Source organism: Chiloscyllium punctatum, chromosome 7, assembly GCF_047496795.1.
Source record: "Chiloscyllium punctatum isolate Juve2018m chromosome 7, sChiPun1.3, whole genome shotgun sequence".
NCBI lineage: Eukaryota > Metazoa > Chordata > Chondrichthyes > Orectolobiformes > Hemiscylliidae > Chiloscyllium > Chiloscyllium punctatum.
This window is the reverse complement of record NC_092745.1, coordinates 116,772,340-116,793,894: the sequence shown is the minus strand read 5'-3', so window position 1 is coordinate 116,793,894 and position 21,555 is coordinate 116,772,340. Positions and strand designations below refer to the sequence as shown.

Below are 21,555 nucleotides of genomic sequence, written 5' to 3'. Positions count from 1 at the left end.
GAGTTTAATTTGGATAAATGTGACGTTCTGCATTTTGGTAAAATGAACAAGGGCAGAACTTAGACAATTAATGGTGGGGCCCTGGGTCATATTGTAGAACAGAGGGACCTCGGGGTTCATGTACATAATTCTTTAAAATTTGTGTCACAGGTAGGCAGGGTGGTTAAGATGGTGTTTCGCACACGCCTTCATTGCTCAGACCATGGATTTATCGGAGTCGGGACATCATGATGAGGTTGTACAGGACGTTGGTGAGGCCTTTTCTGGAGCACTGTGTGCAGTTCTGTTCTCCCTGTTCTAGGAAGGATATTATTAAACTACAGAGGATTCAGAAAAGATTTACCAGGATGTTGCTAGGAATGGAGGGCTTGAGTTATAAAAATAGGCTGATAATCTGGGACCTTTTTCCACTGGAGCATAGGAGGTTGACAGTTGACCTTATACAGGTTTATAAAATCATGAGAGGCACAGGTAAGGTGAATAGCAAAGGCCTTTTCCCTAAGGTGGGGGTATTCAAAACTAATGGGCATATTTTTAAGGTGAAAGGAGGAAGGTTTAAAAGGACATGAGAAACAACATTTTTACACAGAGAGTGGTTAGTGGTGTAATGAGCTGCCAGACGAAGCAGTCGATGCAGGTATAGTTACCACATTTAAAGGACATCTAGATAAGCATATGAATAGGAAGGGTTTAGAGGGATATGGGACAAATGCAGGCACGTGGGACTAGTTTAGTTTGGGAACATAGTCAATGTGGACAAGTTGGCCTGAAGGGTTTGTTTCCATGCTGTATGACTCTATGACTTTATAACTGGCCACGGATCAATTTGCTACTCAGCATTTCAGCAGCGGAGCTGAGTGGAGTGGTCAAATTGTGCTTTGGGAAGATGAGTAAAGGCTACAAATACTTAACATCGGGACGTTGGGCCCTGATTTTGGCAGTGGAGCTAAGTGGGAGTGGTCAAATTGTGCTCTGGGAGGGTGAGGGAACTAATATATTTGGGCAGTGGCTAATCCCGAGACACAACATGTGTAGTATCTCCCACCCACCCTCCTCCTCCAAACAAAAACAAAACTCTGTGGTGTGTTGATAAGGTAAGGATTTTCTTTTTCTTTTTTACCATGTGCTGGTAAGTAGTGTGATTGGTAGTTTTTTTTCATTTCATTTATCTATTATTTGATATTGTAGTTGGACTAAGTTAAGCTTAAGAGTCAAAATGGCAGGAAATCCCAGACCCGTGTTATGCTACTCATGGTCAATATGGGAGTTCAGGGATGCGGCTGATGTCCCTGATGCCTTCACTTGCCAGAAGTGTGTTCAGCTGCAGCTCTTGTTAGACCACATGACGCCTCTGGAGCTGCGGATGGACTCACTTTGGAGCATCTGCGATGCTGAGGAGGTTGTGGATAGCATGTTTAGCGATTTGGTCACACCGCAAATTAGGATTGCTGAGGGAGAAAGGGAATGGCTGACCAAAAGGCAGAGAAAGGGCAGGAAGGCAGTGCAGGTGACCCCTGCAGTCATCTCCGGCCAAAACAGGTATACCATTTTGGATACTGTTGATGGAGATGGCTCACTGGGGGAAGGCAGCAGTAGCTAGGTTCATGGCACCATGGCTAGCTCTGCCATACCGAAGAGCAGGAAAAAGTGTGGAAGGGCTATAGTCATAGGGGATTCAATTGTAAGGGGAGTAGATAGGCAGTTCTGTGGTCGAAAATGAGACTCCCAAATGGTATCTTGCCTCCCAGGTCAGTGATGTCTCAGATCAGCTGCAGGATATTCTGAAAGGGTAGGGGGGTGTGGTGGTGAACAGCCAGTTGTCGTGCCTATAGGCACAAATGATATCAGTAATAAATGGGATGAGGTCCGACAAGCAGAATTTAGGGAGTTTAGTGCCAAGTTAAAAAGTAGGACCTCAGAGGTAGCAATCACAGGATTGCTACCAGTGCCATGTACTAGTCAGAGTAGAAATGAAAGAATAGGTAGAATGAATTAGTGGCATGAGAGATGGTGCAGGAGGGAGGTGTTCAGATTTTTGGGACATTGGGACTGGTTCTGGGGGAAAGTGGGACTATTACAGATCGGACGGTCGACACCTGGGCAAGACTAGAACCAATGTCCTCGGAGGTGCTTTTGCTAACATTGTTGGGGAGAGTTTAAGCTAATGTGGCAGGCGGATGGAATCAAATGAGGAGGTTAGTGGACAGTAAGGAGGTAGTAACTGAAGCCTGTACAGAACTAGATAATGAAGTCAGTGTGACTAAGGGGAAGAGTAGGCAGGGAACAGATGATGAACGCAAAAGGACAGGTGGTCTGAGGTCCATTCGTTTTAATGTGAGAAGTGTAGTAGGTAAGGCAGATTAACTTAGTACTTGGATTAGTACCTGGGAGTATGATGTTATTGCTATTACTGAGACTTGGTTGAGGGAAGAGCAAGATTGACAACTTTATATCTCAGGATATAGATGTTTCAGGCAGAATAGAGATGGAGGTAAAACAGGTGGAGGAGGTGCATTACTGGTCAGAGAGGATATCACAGCTGTGTTGAAGAAGGGCACTGTAGAGGACTCAAGCAGTGAGGCAATGTGGGCCGAGCTCAGAAATAGGAAGAGTGCAGTAACAATGTTGGAGCTTTACTACAGTCCGCCCAACAGTGAGCATGAAATAGAGGTACAAATATGTAGACAGTTTATGGAAAGATGTAGGACCAACAGGATGGGAGATTTTAGTTTTCCCAACATTGGCATGATTCACTTAGTGTTAGAAGTTTTGGTGGAGCAGAATTTGTAAGGAGCATCCAGGAGGGTTTTATAGAGCAGTATGTAAATAGTTTGAATCAGGAAGGGGCCATACTGGGCCTGGTGTTGGGGAATGAGCCCGGCCAGGTGGTTGAAGTTTCAGTAGGGGATCACTTTGGGAATACTGATCACAATTTCATAAGTTTTAGAATACCCATAGACAAAGACGAGAGTGGTCCTGAAGGAAGAGTGCCAAACTGGGGAAAGGCCAACGATAGCAAAATTCAGCAAGAGCTCGGAAATGTAGATTGGGAGCAGCTGTTTGATAGTAAATCCACATTTGATATGTGGAAGGCTTTTAAAGAGAGCTTGATTAGAATGCAAGATAGACATGTCATTGTGAAAGTGAGGGATAGAAATGGCAAGATTAGGGAACTATGGATAACAGGTGAAATTATGAGACTAGCTAAGAGGAAAAAGGAAGCATACATAAGGTCTAGGTGACTGAAAACAGACAAAGTTTTGGAAGAATATGGGGAAAGTAGGACCAATCTGAAACGAGGAATTAAGAGGGCTAAAAGGGGTCATGAACTATCTTTAGCAAACTGGGTTAAGGATAATCCCAAAGCCTTTTATTCATGTATAAGGAGCAAGAGGGTGACTGGAGCAAGTGTTAGCTCACTCAAGGACAGAGGAGAGAAGTTATGCATCGAGTCAGACAAAATGGGAGAGATGCTTAATGAGTATTTTGTGTCAGTATTCACTGAAGAGAGGGACATGATGTGTGTTGAGGTTAGGGATAGATGTTTGATTACTCTAGGTCAAGTTGGCATAAGGCGGGAGAAAATGTTGGCTATTCTAAAGGGCATTAAGGTTGATAAATCCCCAGGTCCGGATGGGATCTATCCCAGGTTATTGAGAGAAGTGAGAGAGGAAATAGGTGGGGCCTTAACATATCTTTGCGGGTGAGGTCCCAGAGGATTGGAGAATTGCTAATGTTGTCCCCTTGTTTAAGAAGGGTAGCAAGGATAATCCAGGTAATTATAGACCAGTAATCCTGACGTCAGTGTTAGGGAAGCTGTGGGAGAAGATAATGAGGGGTAGGATCTATTTACATTTGGAAGAAAATGGGCTTATCAGTGATAAGCAACATTGTTTTGTGCAGAGAAGGTCATGTCTTACCAATTTGATTGAGTTCTTTGAAGAAGTAACAAAGTTGACTGATGAGGGAAGGGCTATAGATGTCATATACGTGGACTTCAGTAAGGCGTTGCATGGGGTCCAGGGTGTACTAGCTAGATGGATAAAGAACTGACTGGGCAACAGGAGACAGAGAGTAGTAATGGAAGGGAGTTTCTCAAAGTTGAGAACTGTGACCAGAGGTATTCCACAGGGATCTGTGCTGGGACCACCTTTGTTTGTGATATACGTAAATGATCTGGAAGAAGCTATAGGTGGTCTGATTTGCAGGTTTGCAGATGACACTAAGATTGGTGGAGTAGCAGTTAGTGAAGGAGACTGTCAGAGAATGTAGCAGAATATAGATAGATTGGAGAGTTGGGCAGATAAATGGCTGATAGAGTTCATTCCAGGCAAATGCGAGGTGATGCATTAAGGAAGATCCCATTCAAGAGAGAACTATACAGTAAATGAAAAGCTCTGGGGAAAATTGATGTACAGACAGATCTGGGTGTTCAGGTCCATTATACCCTGAAGGTGGGAATGCAGGTCAATAGAGTGGTCAAGAAGGCATATGGCATGCTTTCCTTCATCGGGCAGGGTATTGAGAATAAGAGTTGGCAGGTCATGTTACAGTTGTATAGGACTTTGGTTCGGCCATATTTGGAGTACTACATACAATTCTAGTTGCCACATTACCAAAAGGATGTGGATGCTTTGGAGAGGATGCAGAGGAGGTTCACCAGAATGTTGCCTGATATGGAGGGCGCTTGCTGTGAAGAGAGGTTAAGTAGATAGATTAGGATTATTTTCATTAGAAAGACAGAAATTGGTTTGGTGGGGGTGGGGGCGTGGGGTGTGGGGGGGGGGGGTCGAACTTGATTGAGGTCTACTAAATCAAAAGAGTCATAGAGTCATATAGATGTACATCATGGAAACAGACCCTTTGGTCCAACCCATCTATGCCGACCAGATGTCCCAACCCAATCTAGTCCCACCTGCCAGCACCCGGCCCATATCCCTCCAAACCCTTCCTATTCATATACCCATCCAAATGCCTCTTAAATGTTGCAATTGTACCAGCCTCCACCACATCCTCTGGCAGCTCATTCCATACACGTACCGCCCTCTGCGTGAAAAGGTTGCCCCTTAGGTCTCTTTTATATCTTTCCCCTCTCACCCTAAACCTATGCCCTCTAGTTCTGGACTCCCCAACCCCAGAGAAAAGACTTTGTCTATTTATCCTATCCATGCCCCTCATAATTTTGTAAACCTCTATAAGGTCACCCCTCAGCCTCCGACGCTCCAGGGAAAACAGCCCCAGCCTGTTTAGCCTGTCCCTGTAGCTCAGATCCTCCAACCCTGGCAACATCCTTGTAAATATTTTCTGAACTCTTTCAAGTTTCACATCATCATTCCAGTAGGAAGGAGACCAGAATTGCACGCAGTATTCCAACAAGTGGCCTAACCAATGTCCTGTACAGCCGCAACATGACCTCCCAACTCCTGTACTCAATACTCTGACCAATAAAGGAAAGCATACCAAACACCTTCTTCACTAGCCTATCTAACTGCAACTCCACTTTCAAGTAGCTATGAACCTGCACTCCAAGGTCTCTTTGTTCAGCAACACTCCCTAGGACCTTACCATTAAGTGTATAAGCCCTGCTAAGATTTGCTTTCCGAAAATACAGCACCTCGCATTTATCTGAATTAAACTCCATCTGCCACTTCTCAGTCCATTGGCCCATCTGGTCCAGATCCTGTTGTAATCTGAGGTAACCCTCTTCGCTGTCCACTACACTTCTAATTTTGGTGTCATCTGCAAACTTACTAACCATACCTCTTATGCCCGCATTCAAATCATTTATGTAAATGACAAAAAGTAGAGGGCCCAGCACCGATCCTTGTGACACTCCACTGGTCACAGGCCTCCAGTCTGAAAAACAACCCTCCACCACCACCCTCTGTCTTCTACCTTTGAGCCAGTTCTGTATCCAAATGGCTAGTTCTCCCTGTATTCTGTGAGATCTAACCTTGCTAATCAGTCTCCCATGGGGAACCTTGTCAAACGCCTTACTGAAGTCTATATAGATCACTTCTACCGCTCTGCCCTCATCAATCTTCTTTGTTACTTCTTCAAAAAACTCAATCAAGTTTGTGAGACATGATTTCCCACGCACAAAGCCATGTTGACTATCCTGAATCAGTCCTTGCCTTTCCAAATACTTGTACATCCTGTATCTCAGGATTCCCTCCAACAACTTGCCCCCCACCGAGTTCAGGCTTACTGGTCTATAGTTCCCTGGATTGTCTTTACCACCCTTCTTAAACAGCACCGCGTTTGCCAACCTCCAGTCTTCCGGCACCTCACCTGTGACTATCGATGATACAAATATCTCAGCAAGGGGCCCAGCAATCACTTCTCTAGCTTCCCACAGAGTTCTCGGGTACACCTGATCAGGTCCTGGGGATTTATCCACCTTTAACCGTTTCAAGACATCCAGCACTTCCTCCTCTGTAATCTGGACATATTGCAAGATGTCACCATCTATTTCCCTACAGTCTATATCTTCCTAATCCTTTTCCACAGTAAATACTAATGCAAAATATTCATTTAGTATCTCCCCCATTTTCTGTAGCTCCACACAAAGGCCACCTTGCTGATCTTTCAGGGGCCCTATTCTCTCCCTAGTTATCCTTTTGTCCTTGATATATTTGTAAAACCCCTTTGGATTCTCCTTAATTCTATTTGCCAAAGCTATCTCATGTCCCCGTTTTGCCCTCCTGATTTCCTTCTTAAGTATACTCCTACTTCCTTTATACTCTTCTAAGGATTCACTCGATCTATCCTGTCTATACCAGACATATGCTTCCTTCTTTTTCTTAACCAAGCCCTCAATTTCTTTAGTCATCCAGCATTCCCTATACCTACCAGCCTTTCCTTTCACCCTGACAGGAATATATTTTCTCTGGATTCTTGTTGTCTCAGTTCTGAAGGTGGATATCAAGAAGTTTTTTTCCAGAGTGGAGGACTCAATTATTACAGGTCACAATTTCAAGGTGAGAGGGGAAAAGTTGAAAGGAGATATGCCTGAAAAGTTCTTTATGCATAGGTTGGTGGATGCCTGGAACACGTTGCCAGCAGAGGTTGTAGAAGTGGGCACGACATCGTCATTTAAGATGTATCTAGACAGATACAGAATGGGCAGGGAGCAGATGAATACAGATCCTTGGGAAATAGATGACAGGTTTAGATAGAGGATCTAGATTAGCGCAGGCTTAGAGGGCTGAAGGGCCTATTCCTGTGCTGTAATTTTCTTTATTCTTTGTACTCATTACCAAGCAAAGCTCCATTTGTAGACAACCTTTCAGCTTCAATTTGTCTGCAAGCTGTAGTGATTGTAATGAGATCAGCCAAGTGGACCTCATAGAAAATGAGTTTCCTGATTTGGCTGTTAATCTCGTCCAATCAGGGTGCCCTGGCTGACAGATAAGAACAGGACTGTCTTGTTCTGTGGCGCTGTGGAGTCCGTGGACCATGTATAGATTGGGTGTGGGCGTTTGCACTCCCTTTTTGATTTTCTGAAAAACCTTCTCCTCTGTTTCTGGCTGCACTTCAGTCCCACGCTCCTGATCTTCGGGCACCCGGTACGGAGGAGGGAGGGCAGGTCCGAGGACCTCCTCGTGGGTCTGCTCCTGGGCCTGGCCAAACTGGCCATCAACAGGTCCAGGCAGCGGGCCGTGGAGGGGGTCGTTAGGGCCGACTGCCTGCCCCTCTTCCGGGGTTACGTTAGAGCCCGGGTGTCCTTGGAGAAGGAGCACGCGGTGTCCACCGACACCCTGGAGTCGTTCAGGGAGAGGTGGGCGCCGCAGGGAGTGGAGTGCATCATTTCTCCCTCCAACTCTATTTTGATTTGATCCCTACCCTCCCCTTCACTGTTTTGATCACACAGCATTGCCCTGTGGTTTGAAGGGCAGTGCTTGTCACTGGCCACTCGGGTGTCTTTCCTATCTTCCTGGTGCAAAAAAAAAAAAAAAAAAGAACAGGACTGTCTTGTTCTGTGGCGCTGTGGAGTCCATGGACCATGTATAGATTGGGTGTTGGTGTTTGCACTCCCTTTTTGATTTTCTTAAAAACCTCCTCCTCTGCTTTTGGTTGCACTTCAGTCCCACGCTCCTGATCTTCGGGCACCCGGTACAGAGGAGGGATGGCAGGTCTGAAGACCTCCTCGTGGGTCTGCTCCTGGGCCTGGCCAAACTGGCCATAAACAGGTCCAGGCAGTGGGCCGTGGAGAAGGTTGTTAGGGCCGACTGCCTGCCCCTCTTCTGCGGTTAAGTTAGAGCCCGGAGGTCCTTGGAGAAGGAGCACGCGGTCTCCATCAACACCCTGGAGTTGTTCAGGGAGAGGTGGACGCTGCAGGGAGTGGTGTGCATTATTTCCCCCTCCAACTCTATTTTGATTTAATCCCTGCCCTCCCCTTCACTGTTTGATCACACAGCATTGCCTTTTGTGAAGGGCACTGCTTGTCACTGGCCACTCGGGTGTTTCCTTTCTTCCTGGTTGTGAAAATTGAATAAAGATTCATACACCTTGTGTCTCTCACTGTGTCTCACACCTGCACACACACAACATGGGTGCTGGGGAAAAAATAAGCACTACTGCAGTTCGGCGGTAGAGTGGGAGTTAATAAAAGAAAGGAAAAGAAAAAGAAAATAAAAAGAAAGACAAAAAGAACAGGACTGTCAGACATCCTGTTCTTTCTGGGAGCTGGCTTGAGGGATCAGTGTTGAAGACTCTCCAAATATAAATAGAGGGTGACTTGGTGATGGGATGCACACCTCTGAGGAGTTATTTCACAAACTATACAACTACACAAACAGCAGCTGTGTGAACAGTATTTACAATGACTGACAGGTTATTTACTTTTAAAAGCATGCAGCAATCCTTCAGCAATAATTGGTTTTAAAAGCTATTACCTCGTTTTAGTCCACCATTAAAAATAGAGGATAATAAAAGGACAGTCTATTCAGTATACACCTTTTGTGTCATCCTCACCACTTGTCCTCCCCACCTATTTTTGAGTCATCTGCAATCTTGGCCAGAGCACATTTATTTTCTCACCAAGTCATTTAGATAGATGGTAGATTGTTTGGAAGATGACAAATTAGTTACATAAGTAGGGTGGAGAAGCTGAAGTTGTTCTCTTAGCTTTCTTTGCTTGAAAGAGACATGATAGTCATGTTTAACATCATGAAGGATTTAATTAGAGTTATTGAGAGGAATTATTTCCAATGGCTGACAGCTTAATAACTAGAGGGCACAATCCAAGATGAACGGCAGGAGAATCAGATGATTTGAGGAAAAAATATCCTAAACAATATACATTTATAATGCACTGCCTGATATTCTTCAAAACGAAATTGGATAAGTATTCAAAGGAAAATAATTGCAGGGACATGAGAAAAGAGTTGGAATAACCAGATTGCTCCTCAAAAGGACCAACAATACTTAACAAACTGAATTGAAACCAACAAATGCTGGAGATCACAGTGGGTCAGGCAGCATCCATGGAGAGAGAGTGGTGGCCACCTTATGTTGAACTATTTTCTGATTAGGTAAGGATGATTTTTCATCGAAAGTTAAGGTCTTGGCAGATGAAGTGAATGTGGACCATCATCGCAGCAATTGATTTTTGCAATGTTGTTAAATCTGGAATAAAAACGTTCCTGATACCCATGCTGGCTTGCAGAGGAATCTCCAGATGGAGTTTGAAAAAACAATTTAATTGAGATTTTACAAGTTTTGAGAACATGCCATTTGGTATTTATTACAAACTCCTAAAAACTAATCTGACACATATTGGAAAGTTTGGAGTCTCGTTCACTGCTTTGATATATGGCTGACCTTTGAAAGACAAAAAAAAAATCAATTGCAGTCTGTTCTATATAGAATGAGGTTAGGTTTCATATTTTATGCAATATGGAATTCATTGTACTCAGTTTCTGACTACTTTATTAAATGGTGTTTTAAAGTCATAGAGATCTACTGCACAGAAAAAGACCCTTCATCCCATTGCATATGCAATGGTCAAAGAAAAACACCCAACAGTTTTTGTCCAGTTTTTGAACTTTATTTCTAAGATTTCAAATGCAAAATTATACAACATAGTGTTGAAAGGGGAAATGGGGAAAAAAAGTAAGTGTCTTGTGATCTGGTGAAAGTGACATCTTGACAAAAAGTGCTACAAAATCATAAGATGTGGGAACAGAATAGGCCAATTCAGTTCAACAACTCTACTCCACCATTCAACTCAATTAGTAATCTTTCACTGACACTGACCCTGCAATTGTCACAATGTACTACATTTTGTTTCACTCGAGCCGAGAAATTGGTTCCTCCCAGTGTCAGGTTTGAACCTAGCAGATATACAATCTGCTTTACCAAAACTGATGTTAAACAGAACCATACAGCAGCAGTACTCCTGTATTATAAGATATGATCAATGTTCTACAGATGGCATTTCTTCCCGAGGACACAATGCATCAATTAAAGCAGGTGAAGCAGCACAGTGCAAAGGCAGCAGAAGACCCTGGTGGTGTTAGGAATTATTAGAAGGTGGGATAAGCAGTATCTGGTGGCAGCCTGCAGTGTTAAAGCAGAGTTGTGAGGAAGACCCTATCTCCCAAGCACCATGTGTCAATAAGTAAACTTTGCTTTTTGAAATAATATCCAGAAATTCCTTTAAGATTCATTGGTTTCATTTTTGCAAGCCTTAGACAAATGTCCACAGCTTTTATATCATATCAATTACTTCTCAACTATAATTACAATCTTATCAAATCTGTTTTGGAAATAGCTCTGGAAAAGGTTTTTGAGAGTTATTGTTTATTTTAGGTGGGAATGCAGAATGACTTAAGCTATTCCATAACCAAAATTATGTGCAGTGTGTATCCAACATCAAAAGAGTGAATACAGGATGCAGATCTTAAGAACTTGATACTTTGGCTGACTGAGCAAGCCTTTTAAAATCCACTTTCCAGAATGTAATCATAGATTTTCACTTTTTTAAGTTTGATTTCATTTTCTGAGAGAACAGGATTGATGATGTTGGCTGAGTGAAGGGAAATGGTAAGTGGTGGTAAATAGCTGTTTTTCAGACTAGAGCAAGATAGTACATTGGGTTTCCCCACGGATAAGTACCAGGACCATTGCCATTTATTTTTCATTCATGGGATGTGGACATTTCTGGCTGGTCAGCATTTATTGTCTGTACTGACTTGCCCTTGAGAAGATGGTGGTGAGCTACCTTTTTGAACTGCTGCAATCCACGTGCCGTCAGTTCACCGACAATACCCTTAGGAAGGGAATTCCATAATTTTAACCCAGTGAAAGTGAAGAATGTGATATATTCCCAAGTCAGGATTGTGAGTGGCTTGTTAGGGATGTGCAGGTATTGGTGTTCCCACGTATCTCTTGCCCTTGGCCTTCTAAATGGAAATGATCATGGGCTTGGAAAATCCTGTCGAAGGATCATTGGTGAATTTCTGCAGTGTATCTTATATATAGTACACACTACTGCTACTGAGCATCACTAGTGGACGGAATGGATGCTTGTGGATGCAGGTGGGAGGCGATGGCTTAATGGTATATTTGCTCGATTGTTAATCCAGAAAATCAGCTAATGTGGTGAAATTTAAATTCAACAAAAAACGTCTGGAATTAAGAATCTACTTCTGACCATGAAACCATTGTCGATTGTCAGAAAAATCCAACTAGGTAAAAGTGAGGACTGCAGATGCTGGAAATCAGAGTTGAGATTAGAGTGGTGCTGGAAAAGCACAGTAGGTCAGGCAACATCCGAGGAGTAGGAAAATTGACATTTCGGGCAAAAGCCCTTCATCAGGACTGAAGGTGTGAAGGACTGAAGGCTTCAGTCCTGATGAAGGGCTTTTGCCCGAAACATCGATTTTCTTACTCCTTGGATGCTGCCTGACCTGCTGTGCTTTTTCAGCACCACTCTAATCTAGAAAAATCCATCAGGCACACTAATGACAACAGGCAAGTGGGAGACTTTCATAAGTGAGATATCGAGAGATCAGAGGCAGTATATTCCTTTTTGAGTGAAAGAAAAGGCTGGTAGGAGTGGGGAACAATGGATGAATGGAAATATTGAAACTCTGATCAAGAAAAAGAAGGACGCATATGTTAGGTGTAGACAACTGGGAGCAAGTGAATCTCTTGAAGAGTATAAAGAGAAGTAGGAGCATTCTTAAGAGAAAAATCATGGGATATAAAGGGTATATGAGATAGTCTGTGCAGATAAGCTTAAGGATAATCCAAAGAGATTTAACAAGTATATTAAGGGCAGTAGAGCAACTATAGAGAGAATAGGGCCCCTTAGATTTCAATGAGGTCGTCTACGTATGGAACCATAGGACATGGGAGAGTTACAAAAAAAAATTGGAGAAAGACATGGAGAAAGAGAACTTGGGGAAATAAATATTGATGTTTTTTAAACTGTCTGCAAAACAGAAGAGGAGGTGCCGAAGCTCTTAAAAAAGCATAAAGATAGATAAATCTTCAGGATCTAATCAAGTGTATTGTTCAGCAGTAGCAGTGTCTATTACCTACAACTTGCATTGCAGAAATTCATTGTACCTTGCAAACCCATGACCATATCCATCCAGAAAGTCAAAGGCAGCAGATATGTGGGAACACCACCATCTGCAAGTTCCCTTCCAAACCACTCACCATCCTGACTTGGAAATATATCGTCGTTCCTTCACTCAAGCTAGGTCATAATTCTGGAATTCCAGTACCAACCCTGTGAACTCCCTGACAAATCTTCCTTCAGCCTAAAAAAACATTTCTTCACCATTATCTCCTGTTCCACTACTCATTCAATTTTGTATCCACATTGCTTCCATGATGTAAAGGTTATCTTGCATGTCTGTTGTGTGAACATAAGAATATAAGAAACCAGAGGAGAAGTAAGTCATGTGATCTGTTGAGCCTGCTATACCATTAATAAGATTATGGCCGATCTTTTTGTGGACTCAGCTCCACTTACCCATCTGCTCACCATAACCCTTAATCCCCTTACCGTTCAAAAATCTATCTACTTTTGCTTTAAATACATTCAATGAGGTAGCCTCAACTATTTCATTGGGCAGGGAAGTCCATAGTTTCAGAATCCCTTGGGTGGAGAAGTTCATCCTCAATTCAGTCCTAAATCTACCCCCTCTTATTTTGAGAATATGCCCCCTGGTTCTAGTTTCACCTGCCAGTGGAAATAACCTCCCTGCTTCTATCTTATTTATTTCCTTCAAAATGTTATATGTGTCTATAAGATCCCACTCCATTCTTCTAAATTCTAATGAGTATAGTCCCAGTGTACTCAATCACTCCTCAAAAGCCAACCCTTTCACCGCTGCAATCAACCAATTGTTTTGAATGCTGTGAACATTCAGGTAAAGTACAATCATGCTAGTATACGTAACTGCTTTTTGAATCTTAGCATCCCCGCCAGAAGAAGCTTTGTTTTCAAACATTCTCACTTTTTCTGTCAGTACCTGGTTTCCACTCACCTTAGTGCTACACTGCTCAGCTGCTGCTTGCTTTTTATTTACCATCTTGATTATATTTTTCCTTATGCCCTCATCCATTCTAGCTAACTCAGAGCCTCCCCTTGGGTTCCTATTCTGATAACGGGCTTATGCCCAAAACATCAATTCTCCTGCTCCTCGGGTGCTGCTTGACCTGCTGTGCTTTTCCAGTGCCAAGCTTTTTGACTCCCATTCCCCTGCCAAGCTAGTTTAAAATCCACCCAATAGAGCGAGCAAAACCACCCACAAAATATTGGTCCCCGTCACTGTTTGGGTGAAAACAGTCCCTCTTGAAGAGGTCACCCTTTTCCCAGATATGGCTGGGTATCAAATGCCTTTTTACAATCCTTGTAAATATTGCTCTCATTGACATTTCTGTTACCTCTTCAAAAAACTCCAGCAAATTAGTTAAGCACAATTTCTGTTTAGAAATCCATGCTGATTCTAATTAAGCAAAACATCTTTTCCATATGACTTCTATCGGAAATGATAGTTCCAAGAAGCTTCCCCATTTCTAAAGTTAAACTGATGTCTGTATTTATGGGTTTTAACCTTATAGCCTTGTTTGAACAATAGCGTGATGTTTGAAAGTCCCCATTCTTCTGGTACCTTGTGCTATGTTGAACCTTATGAAACAACTCATTTGACCTCAACTGAGATATTATCCAATTTTAGATGCAACACTTTAGAAAGGATAGGAAAGTTTTCGAGTGTGTGCAGCAAAGCCTTCAGGAATGTATTCAGTGATGAAGGTCCAGTCATTTGGATAGATTGGTTGTTCTCCTCAGTGAATAGAAGATTTTGAGAAGATCTGTTTGAGGGTGTTCAAAATCACAAATAATTTCTGCAAAATATACGGGGAGAAACTATATTTGTTTACAGATGAGTTGAGAACTAGAGGACACCAACTCAAGGTAATTGGCAAAAGAGGCATTGGCAATATATGCATTCAATTGTTGGCATCTGGAATGCACTGCATGAGAATGTGAAGCAAGTAATTCAGTCATGGTGTTTGAAAGGCAACTAGATGAATACCCAAAAGAGAGAAGATGAACAGGGCTACGAGAAAACGATGACGGAGTAGGATTACCTAAATTTCTGCTGCATGCTGAACTGAATGCCCTCCTTCTGTGCTGAAACCATTCTAGCTTTCTATAATAGTCTTTGGTCATGTCTCCCCATGGTCAATTGACATTTTTATAATTATAAAAAGCTGTCCCATGGTTTTACTAACATTTCCTTTCATTCAATTATAACAGGTTCCCTTTAGAAGGAAAGGTAAAAACAAATGAAATGAAAGTAAATTGGTAAGACAACCTAAAATTATGTTTACTTTACGAGCAACTTTAATCATATTGTTTAGATATAAATGTTCACAATCTATTAAATCACTTACTTGAATTCAAAATTGCCGTATCCACAGTCTTAAAAATGACCAGTTTAGGCTTTCAGTTTAAAGTTGCCAGTTGACAACATAAGATTTGGAACAAACTGGCAACTTGTGTCAATGTTTATAGTCAGTCAGAGGATATATTATGGTGGATTTAATTCATGGCAGTTTCTTGGTGAACTGTCAATTTAGTTTTCCATCTCCCGTGGCAGACTGAAATCTGGATGTGACAGCCAGTGGCTTGATCTAACCCGATACAAGGCAGCTTATTGAGCTACAATATCACTGGAAGCTGTATGCACCACAACTGTAGCTTCTTATGCGTCTGCAGAACAGGGAGACTATTAGTTGCAACAAAAGCTAACCATATATCCAAAACTTAGGTTTTTGATCTCTTAACTACAATCCTTTTCATGAAAAAATACCTGAAAAGAAATATTTTCAAAATGCTCATGCATCCAAAATCCAAGTGAGTTTTTTTTTCCCACTAGCTGAAAGTCCTACTAACCCTCGAATAAATTCCCAGCCGTGTCTGCTCTGAGACAATATCCTTCTTTGTAATTGATTTGTTTCCACTGTCGGCATACCCCACCCTATCCTATCCCCTAATACATTGACTCCTTTCTCCTGCACTATCCCATCCCCAAAAAGAAATGGTGACCACATGTTTTAGCCCACTTTATGGCCCTTTGGATGTACCTTATCTAAATATCAATTCTCAATTCTTTGCTTTGTATTTTCAGCACTTTATGTATGCAATTTCTGAAATTGTCAGCATTTCTCATTGCAACACCATTGCAACACCATGAAATGCCAGATCTGATTTTTGTATTTTTTTGTTAAATTCCTGCCAAATTCAATAATTTTATTCATTACCAGGTATATAATAAGGCTAATTTCTTAATGAAGCAATCTCATTGAAAGTACTCAAACAAGAATCAACCCTATAAATTTATCTGTTAATGATTTATCCTTGTAATGGTGTACCAAATCAAAATGTGTAATAAATCTGTATTTATTTGTTCTTTGGTGGAACTTTAATTTTTGATTCTTTGCATTTCAAAAACAAAACAGTCCACTGTGCTTCCAGAGCTTCACTCCTATGAGCCAAGCATAAGAGTCAATGCAAAGGCATAACAGTTAATGCAGGCAGCCCATGAATAATTGTTCCTATAATTTTTCCATCAAGGACATCAGGAAACATCTCGCCTTTACTCATAGTCTGGTTTAGTTCTAAAGGGGTGTGTACCTCAATTCTTTGCAATTCCATATTGGGTGATTAATGATGTAACTTTGACTTAGAAATGAGCAGTGGGAAAGACACTTAAATTCTCACTAAACAACAAAAGCATCAAATTTCTTTACCTAGTTACAAAAGTATGAAAGAAATAAAAGGTTCATTAACCTAATGATTAATTGGTTTAAACGAAATCTATAATGTTGATATTATACTTGATGAGACTTGAAATATTCTTTCAATGAAGAACCAATAGTGGATTATTCATACAAAATTACAAAAACACTTTTAAGTTGGCAACTTTCTGTTTATGCTGGCTTTATAAATGAAATAAGTCAAGACTGCACATAATCACAATCAATAGTGGTTTCCATCAAATTCAATTTATCTTTATTAAATAGAAATTCCACCACCTGCCATGGTGGGATTTGAACCTTGGTCCCCAGAACATTAGCTGACTTTCTAGATTAATGGTCTAGCAATAATACCACAAGGCTTTGCAGCAAATGCATCGAAGTCCAGAGCATGGCAGCAGTTGGGGCCAGCAGGAATCTGTAAATTCAAGAACCATATACTTACTGAATAAATTATTAAAATCTCCCATTTAGTCAGCAATGTATTCTAGTAAAAGCAGAATGCTGCAGATGCTAAAGATATGGAATAAAGACAAATGGGTGGAAAAACTAAATGAAAACAAATTAAAATTAGATTATTGTCACATATATTCAAGTACGTAAGTATAGGAGTACAGTGAAAAGTGTACAAAGTCACCATTCCCAGCACCATCTCAGGTACAAAATTTTCAGTACAAAGTAGAAAAAGGAAAGAAATAAGTTAAAAGTTCAACAATACAATCCTTCTAAAGCCATGTGCCTGCAATCGGTCCATGCTGGGCTTTCTTCATGAGGGCTCGCTCTCCCCAGCACTGGGCTGAGTCTGTCCGCCGACTGTCATTCAGGCGTGCCATCTGCATCACAGGCAAACAACATCCCGGTTTGCAAACAGCCTCACCACCTATCACCATCCAGGGTTGCCATCCACTTTGCCAGTGAATGACGTCTGGGCTTGCCAGCTGCTTTTTCACCAACCATAATTCGTGCTCGCCACCCACCTGGTAGCTGACCGCCAACAGGCTTGTCAGCTTCTCCTCCACTGACCATCAAAGTCCTTCTGTCCCAGCTGCTGCCATGCTTTAGACTCCGGACTCCGATGTCGACACCGCCACTGTGAAGGCAATGCCCTCCTGGTACAGTTCATCCTGCTATAACGCGTGTTCTGTTAATGCGAATTTGCTGTAATCCGATTGATGAATTGGGGTCACTGTTTCTATAGCGTGAACTTTTAAAACGTGTGTTGGCTGTAATGCAATCACATTGTCAACACTGTTTCTAAAGTGAGATTTTTCTATAATGTGGGGTTGCACAAGAACGCAACCATCAGGTTAGAGAGGAACTATCTGTATTATTGATAGACTATTAATCCAGAGCCTCAGCTAATGGTCTGGGGACCCGGGTTCGAATCCCACCATGGCAGACAATGGAATTTGAATTTGATACAGCCGAATTTGATTGAATTTGAATGATGACCATGAAATCATTGATGATTTTCAGAAAATCCCATCTGGTTCACGAATGTCCTTTATGGAAGGAAATCTGTCAACCTGGTCTGGCCTACATGTGACTCCAGACCCACAGCAATGCGGTTGACACTTAACTGGGCAACTATTGTTGGGCAGTAAATGCTGGCTGAGCCAGAGAAGCCCACATCTTGTGAGTGAATAAAAAAATCTCTGCAGGTCTTGCAGTATTTGCAGAAAAAGAAACTGAATTTGAGTTCAGTGACTTCTTTAGAGAGCATGGTGTACATTGTTATTGTTTGACTATTATACTTTTATCCTTTTAAAATGCCATTTTTTATTTCTACTGTGTATAGAATATGCTTCCTCTTTTACAGCCTAATTCAAGCCCAATTAGGATGCATTCCAGTTCAAGAATTTACATTGACTCAAGACATAGCCAAGATTTTTAAGTGTGGTGTGAGAGTTACGAAATGTATGTAAAAATGAAATATTACTTTCAGCACTACTCCTACTAGCAGAATGAATAGAGATTAAACACAAAAATATTGGAATTTTATATCATTAAGCAGAAAAAGTAATGAATAAAATTGGTGATATACAAAATATAATGAAAATGTACAAGTTAGTGATGACTTTTAAATACTTAAAAATGTGTTGCTGGAAAAGCGCAGCAGGTCAGGCAGCATCAAAGGAACAGGAGAATCGACATTTCGGGGATAAGCCCTTTCCAGCAGCACATTTTTAAGCTCTGATCTCCAGTATCTGCAGTCCTCACTTTCTCCTAGATTACTTTTAAATAGCAATCTTTTAAACTAGGCCAATTTTTCTTCATTGAATAAGTTCATTTATTAGCTCTAAACGATTGTCCAGTGTAAGTAAAAATTAGATATTCAAAATGAAAAATAAATTTCTTTTCTGCATTCTTGCAACTGACAGTATTATGGTTGATAGAATTTTAAGTTTATCAGAAGGGAACTTTGTCTTCTAATTCAATCTTCTGTAATATTTAATCAATAGGCCTTTCGGAATTGCTTATGCAACAAGAAAAACAGAACTTTATGGCACTATTGAATGCAGTGATCTTAGCCAAATGTTTTAGGGCTAAACTTTGGGAGAACTCGACATATGTCTCCAGACAACTTGAGAAGATTGGTAAGAGTATCAGTACTTCAAATCTTTTTAGGATGGCTATTTGATATTATTCTTTTGATGATTTATAGTATGTATTTCATAGGGGGAGACAATGGCATGGTGGTAATTAATGACGGATGAGCAATTAAATGCTTACCTAGCCAGCAACACTAACATCCTGTGAACAAATAAAAATAAGATATCCCTGGACTGGAAATCCATTTATATAGGCTAAAGACTGGACTCATAGGTTTGAATCCTACCATTACAGTTCGTGGAATTTAAATGCAAATAATCAATAAGGTAAAAATTCTTTAAATTTGTAATTGACAACTAGACCCAGTAATGCTGACAATGAAATTATCATAAATTGTCATAAATGCCCATCTAGTTGGTTAACAACAATGCTGTCCAAACCCACAATAATGCAGTTAACTCTTAACTGCTCCCTGAAAGAACCTTGGAAACCATTCAGTTGTACAAAACAGCTGCCAAAAATGTTAAAAGGAACAAAGACCATGGGGTGTTCTCTCATAAGAGAGAGATAACTGGTGGTGATTTAACCTCAGGGTCACCATATGTCAGGCAGGGGGAGAAGTTGAGAAGGACAATCCTTTATGGTAACCTCAGCCAGTGATAGGAATTGAACGTATGCTGTTAGCCACACACTGCTTAGCAAACCACCCATCCAGCCAACTCTGTAACCTTACCACCGAGCATATCCCTCACTCTAACATTGCCATCAGACCAAGGGGTTTAGTGAAGAAGCAGTAAAGCATGCCAGGAGTAGCACCAGGTGAAGTTTCAACACAGAATTCTTTCCGTTACAAAAAGCAGAAGCATGTGCAATAAAAAGAGCTAAGTGATCCCAAAACCGAAGGACCAGACCTAAGCTCCACGGTCCTGCCATACCAATTTGGGAAATGGTGAATATTAAACAATTGACAGGCAGAGGAGACTCCAATATATCCCATTCTCAATGATGAGGGATCCCAGAACATCGATATAAGAATCAAAGCTGAAGCAATTGCACCTATCTTCAATGAGAAATCAAAGATGCCAGTTTTTAGCCAATTGGATTTATTTCATGAGACATCAAGAAACACTGGACACTGGATACTAATAAGGATGTAAACTTTGAGAATATCCTAACATAATATTAAAGATTTATGTTGAGAATTAGCCACACCATTGCAGAACTGTTCCAATATCGCTCCAATACTGATATTTACTTGACAATGTAGAAAACCCCTCAGCAAGGATCTATCCCCAAAAATGCAGAACAAAAATTAATCCAACTCATTATTGCTTTCCATTAGTCTGTTCTTGATCATTGGTCAAGTGATGAAAAGTGTTATTGAGAGACCTATGTAGTGCGCTCCCATAGTAATGCTCATTTGGGATCTGCCAGAGTCACTGTGCTCTCGACCTCATTACTGCCCTGCCTTGTTTAGTCCAAACATGAGCAAACATCAAGCTAAAGTGAGAGAGTGAGATTGATTTATTTTATAACAAAGAGCAAATATGGCATCAAGGATTCCTAGCAATATTCAGGTTAATGGGAATTTGGAAGACTCTTTACTGGGAGTTATGTCCAGCCCTGCGTTTGTGGTATTGTAGGCCCAACCAACTTCAACTGTTTCATCAGTGATCTTTCCACCAACATAAGGTCGGAAGTGGAGGTTTTCATTGTTAATTGCACAATATTCCATTCCATTCACAGTTACTCAGATACTGAAATTCTCCATGTCCATATAGCAAGACTTGGACAACATTCAGCATGATCTGATAACTGGTAACCACCATTTGTGCCACACATTGCCAATCAATGACCATAACCAACCACAGAGAATGTAACCATCTTCCCATGACATTCAATGATATGACATCACAGAATCCCTAGCTATCAACATCCTGGTCGTTACCACTGATCAGAAACCAAACGGGAGCAGTATATAGATTCTGTGGCTATAAGAGTAGGTCAGAGGCTGGGAATTGTGCAACAAGTAACTCACCACCTAACCAAAGATCCTGTCCATCTTTTAAAAGGCACAAAGGACGTAGCTTGTCAGACTTAAAGTATTCAGTGTTTACTTCCATTATTCACTAACTCCAATAGCGCAACTAATAATTCTGAACTCCTTCATCCTGAAGGACAATACAAAAGTTATCACTACATTCTTCACTTTGCAAGGTACCTGCCAATATCTCAGGATTTTGTTAGAGAAGTTAAAAGATGTGGATGCCAAGGAACATTTAAACATCTGGGCTGGGCCCGAACAATGATCGATGAGACTTTTTCTGTTTCTAGACAATTTTTTATTTTGCTTCAACCACAATACAGCAGCGTCCTTGCTCAGAACCCCTGTTGCAGCAGATTATTTTTCAAATAAGATTTTGCTCCATCCACAATGTCTCATCATACAGTTATGAATAGTTTTTTTTCTACAATTGTCTTTGATATTCTTGAGACATTTAAAGCATTTCACATGAATGTAAATTATAACCTCTTTAGTGACATAAGCAAATGGACACACAATTTCAGTGTGGCGTTATCATGATAAATTGTCAGTTAATTTATTTCCTGATGATGGTTTAGAAGAAATGTTTACCAGGACATCAGAAAAACTCAAGTCCTTCAACTTCTGTACATTTGCTAAAAATGGCATGTAGCAATGGAATAAGAGGTCAG

The 21,555-nt window shown here is 41.1% G+C and overlaps 1 protein-coding gene across 1 annotated transcript in view; it reads left to right on the top strand.

The window, feature by feature from the left end:
* Positions 1 to 21,555, top strand: part of hfm1 (helicase for meiosis 1) — a 193,310-nt gene that overhangs the window by 99,927 nt on the left and 71,828 nt on the right. The window contains exons 19-21 of the mRNA XM_072573276.1: positions 14,786 to 14,833; positions 18,107 to 18,204; positions 18,750 to 18,884. Of these exons, the coding sequence (XP_072429377.1) occupies positions 14,786 to 14,833; positions 18,107 to 18,204; positions 18,750 to 18,884 (281 nt within the window). The remainder of the gene's footprint in view (positions 1 to 14,785; positions 14,834 to 18,106; positions 18,205 to 18,749; positions 18,885 to 21,555) is intronic.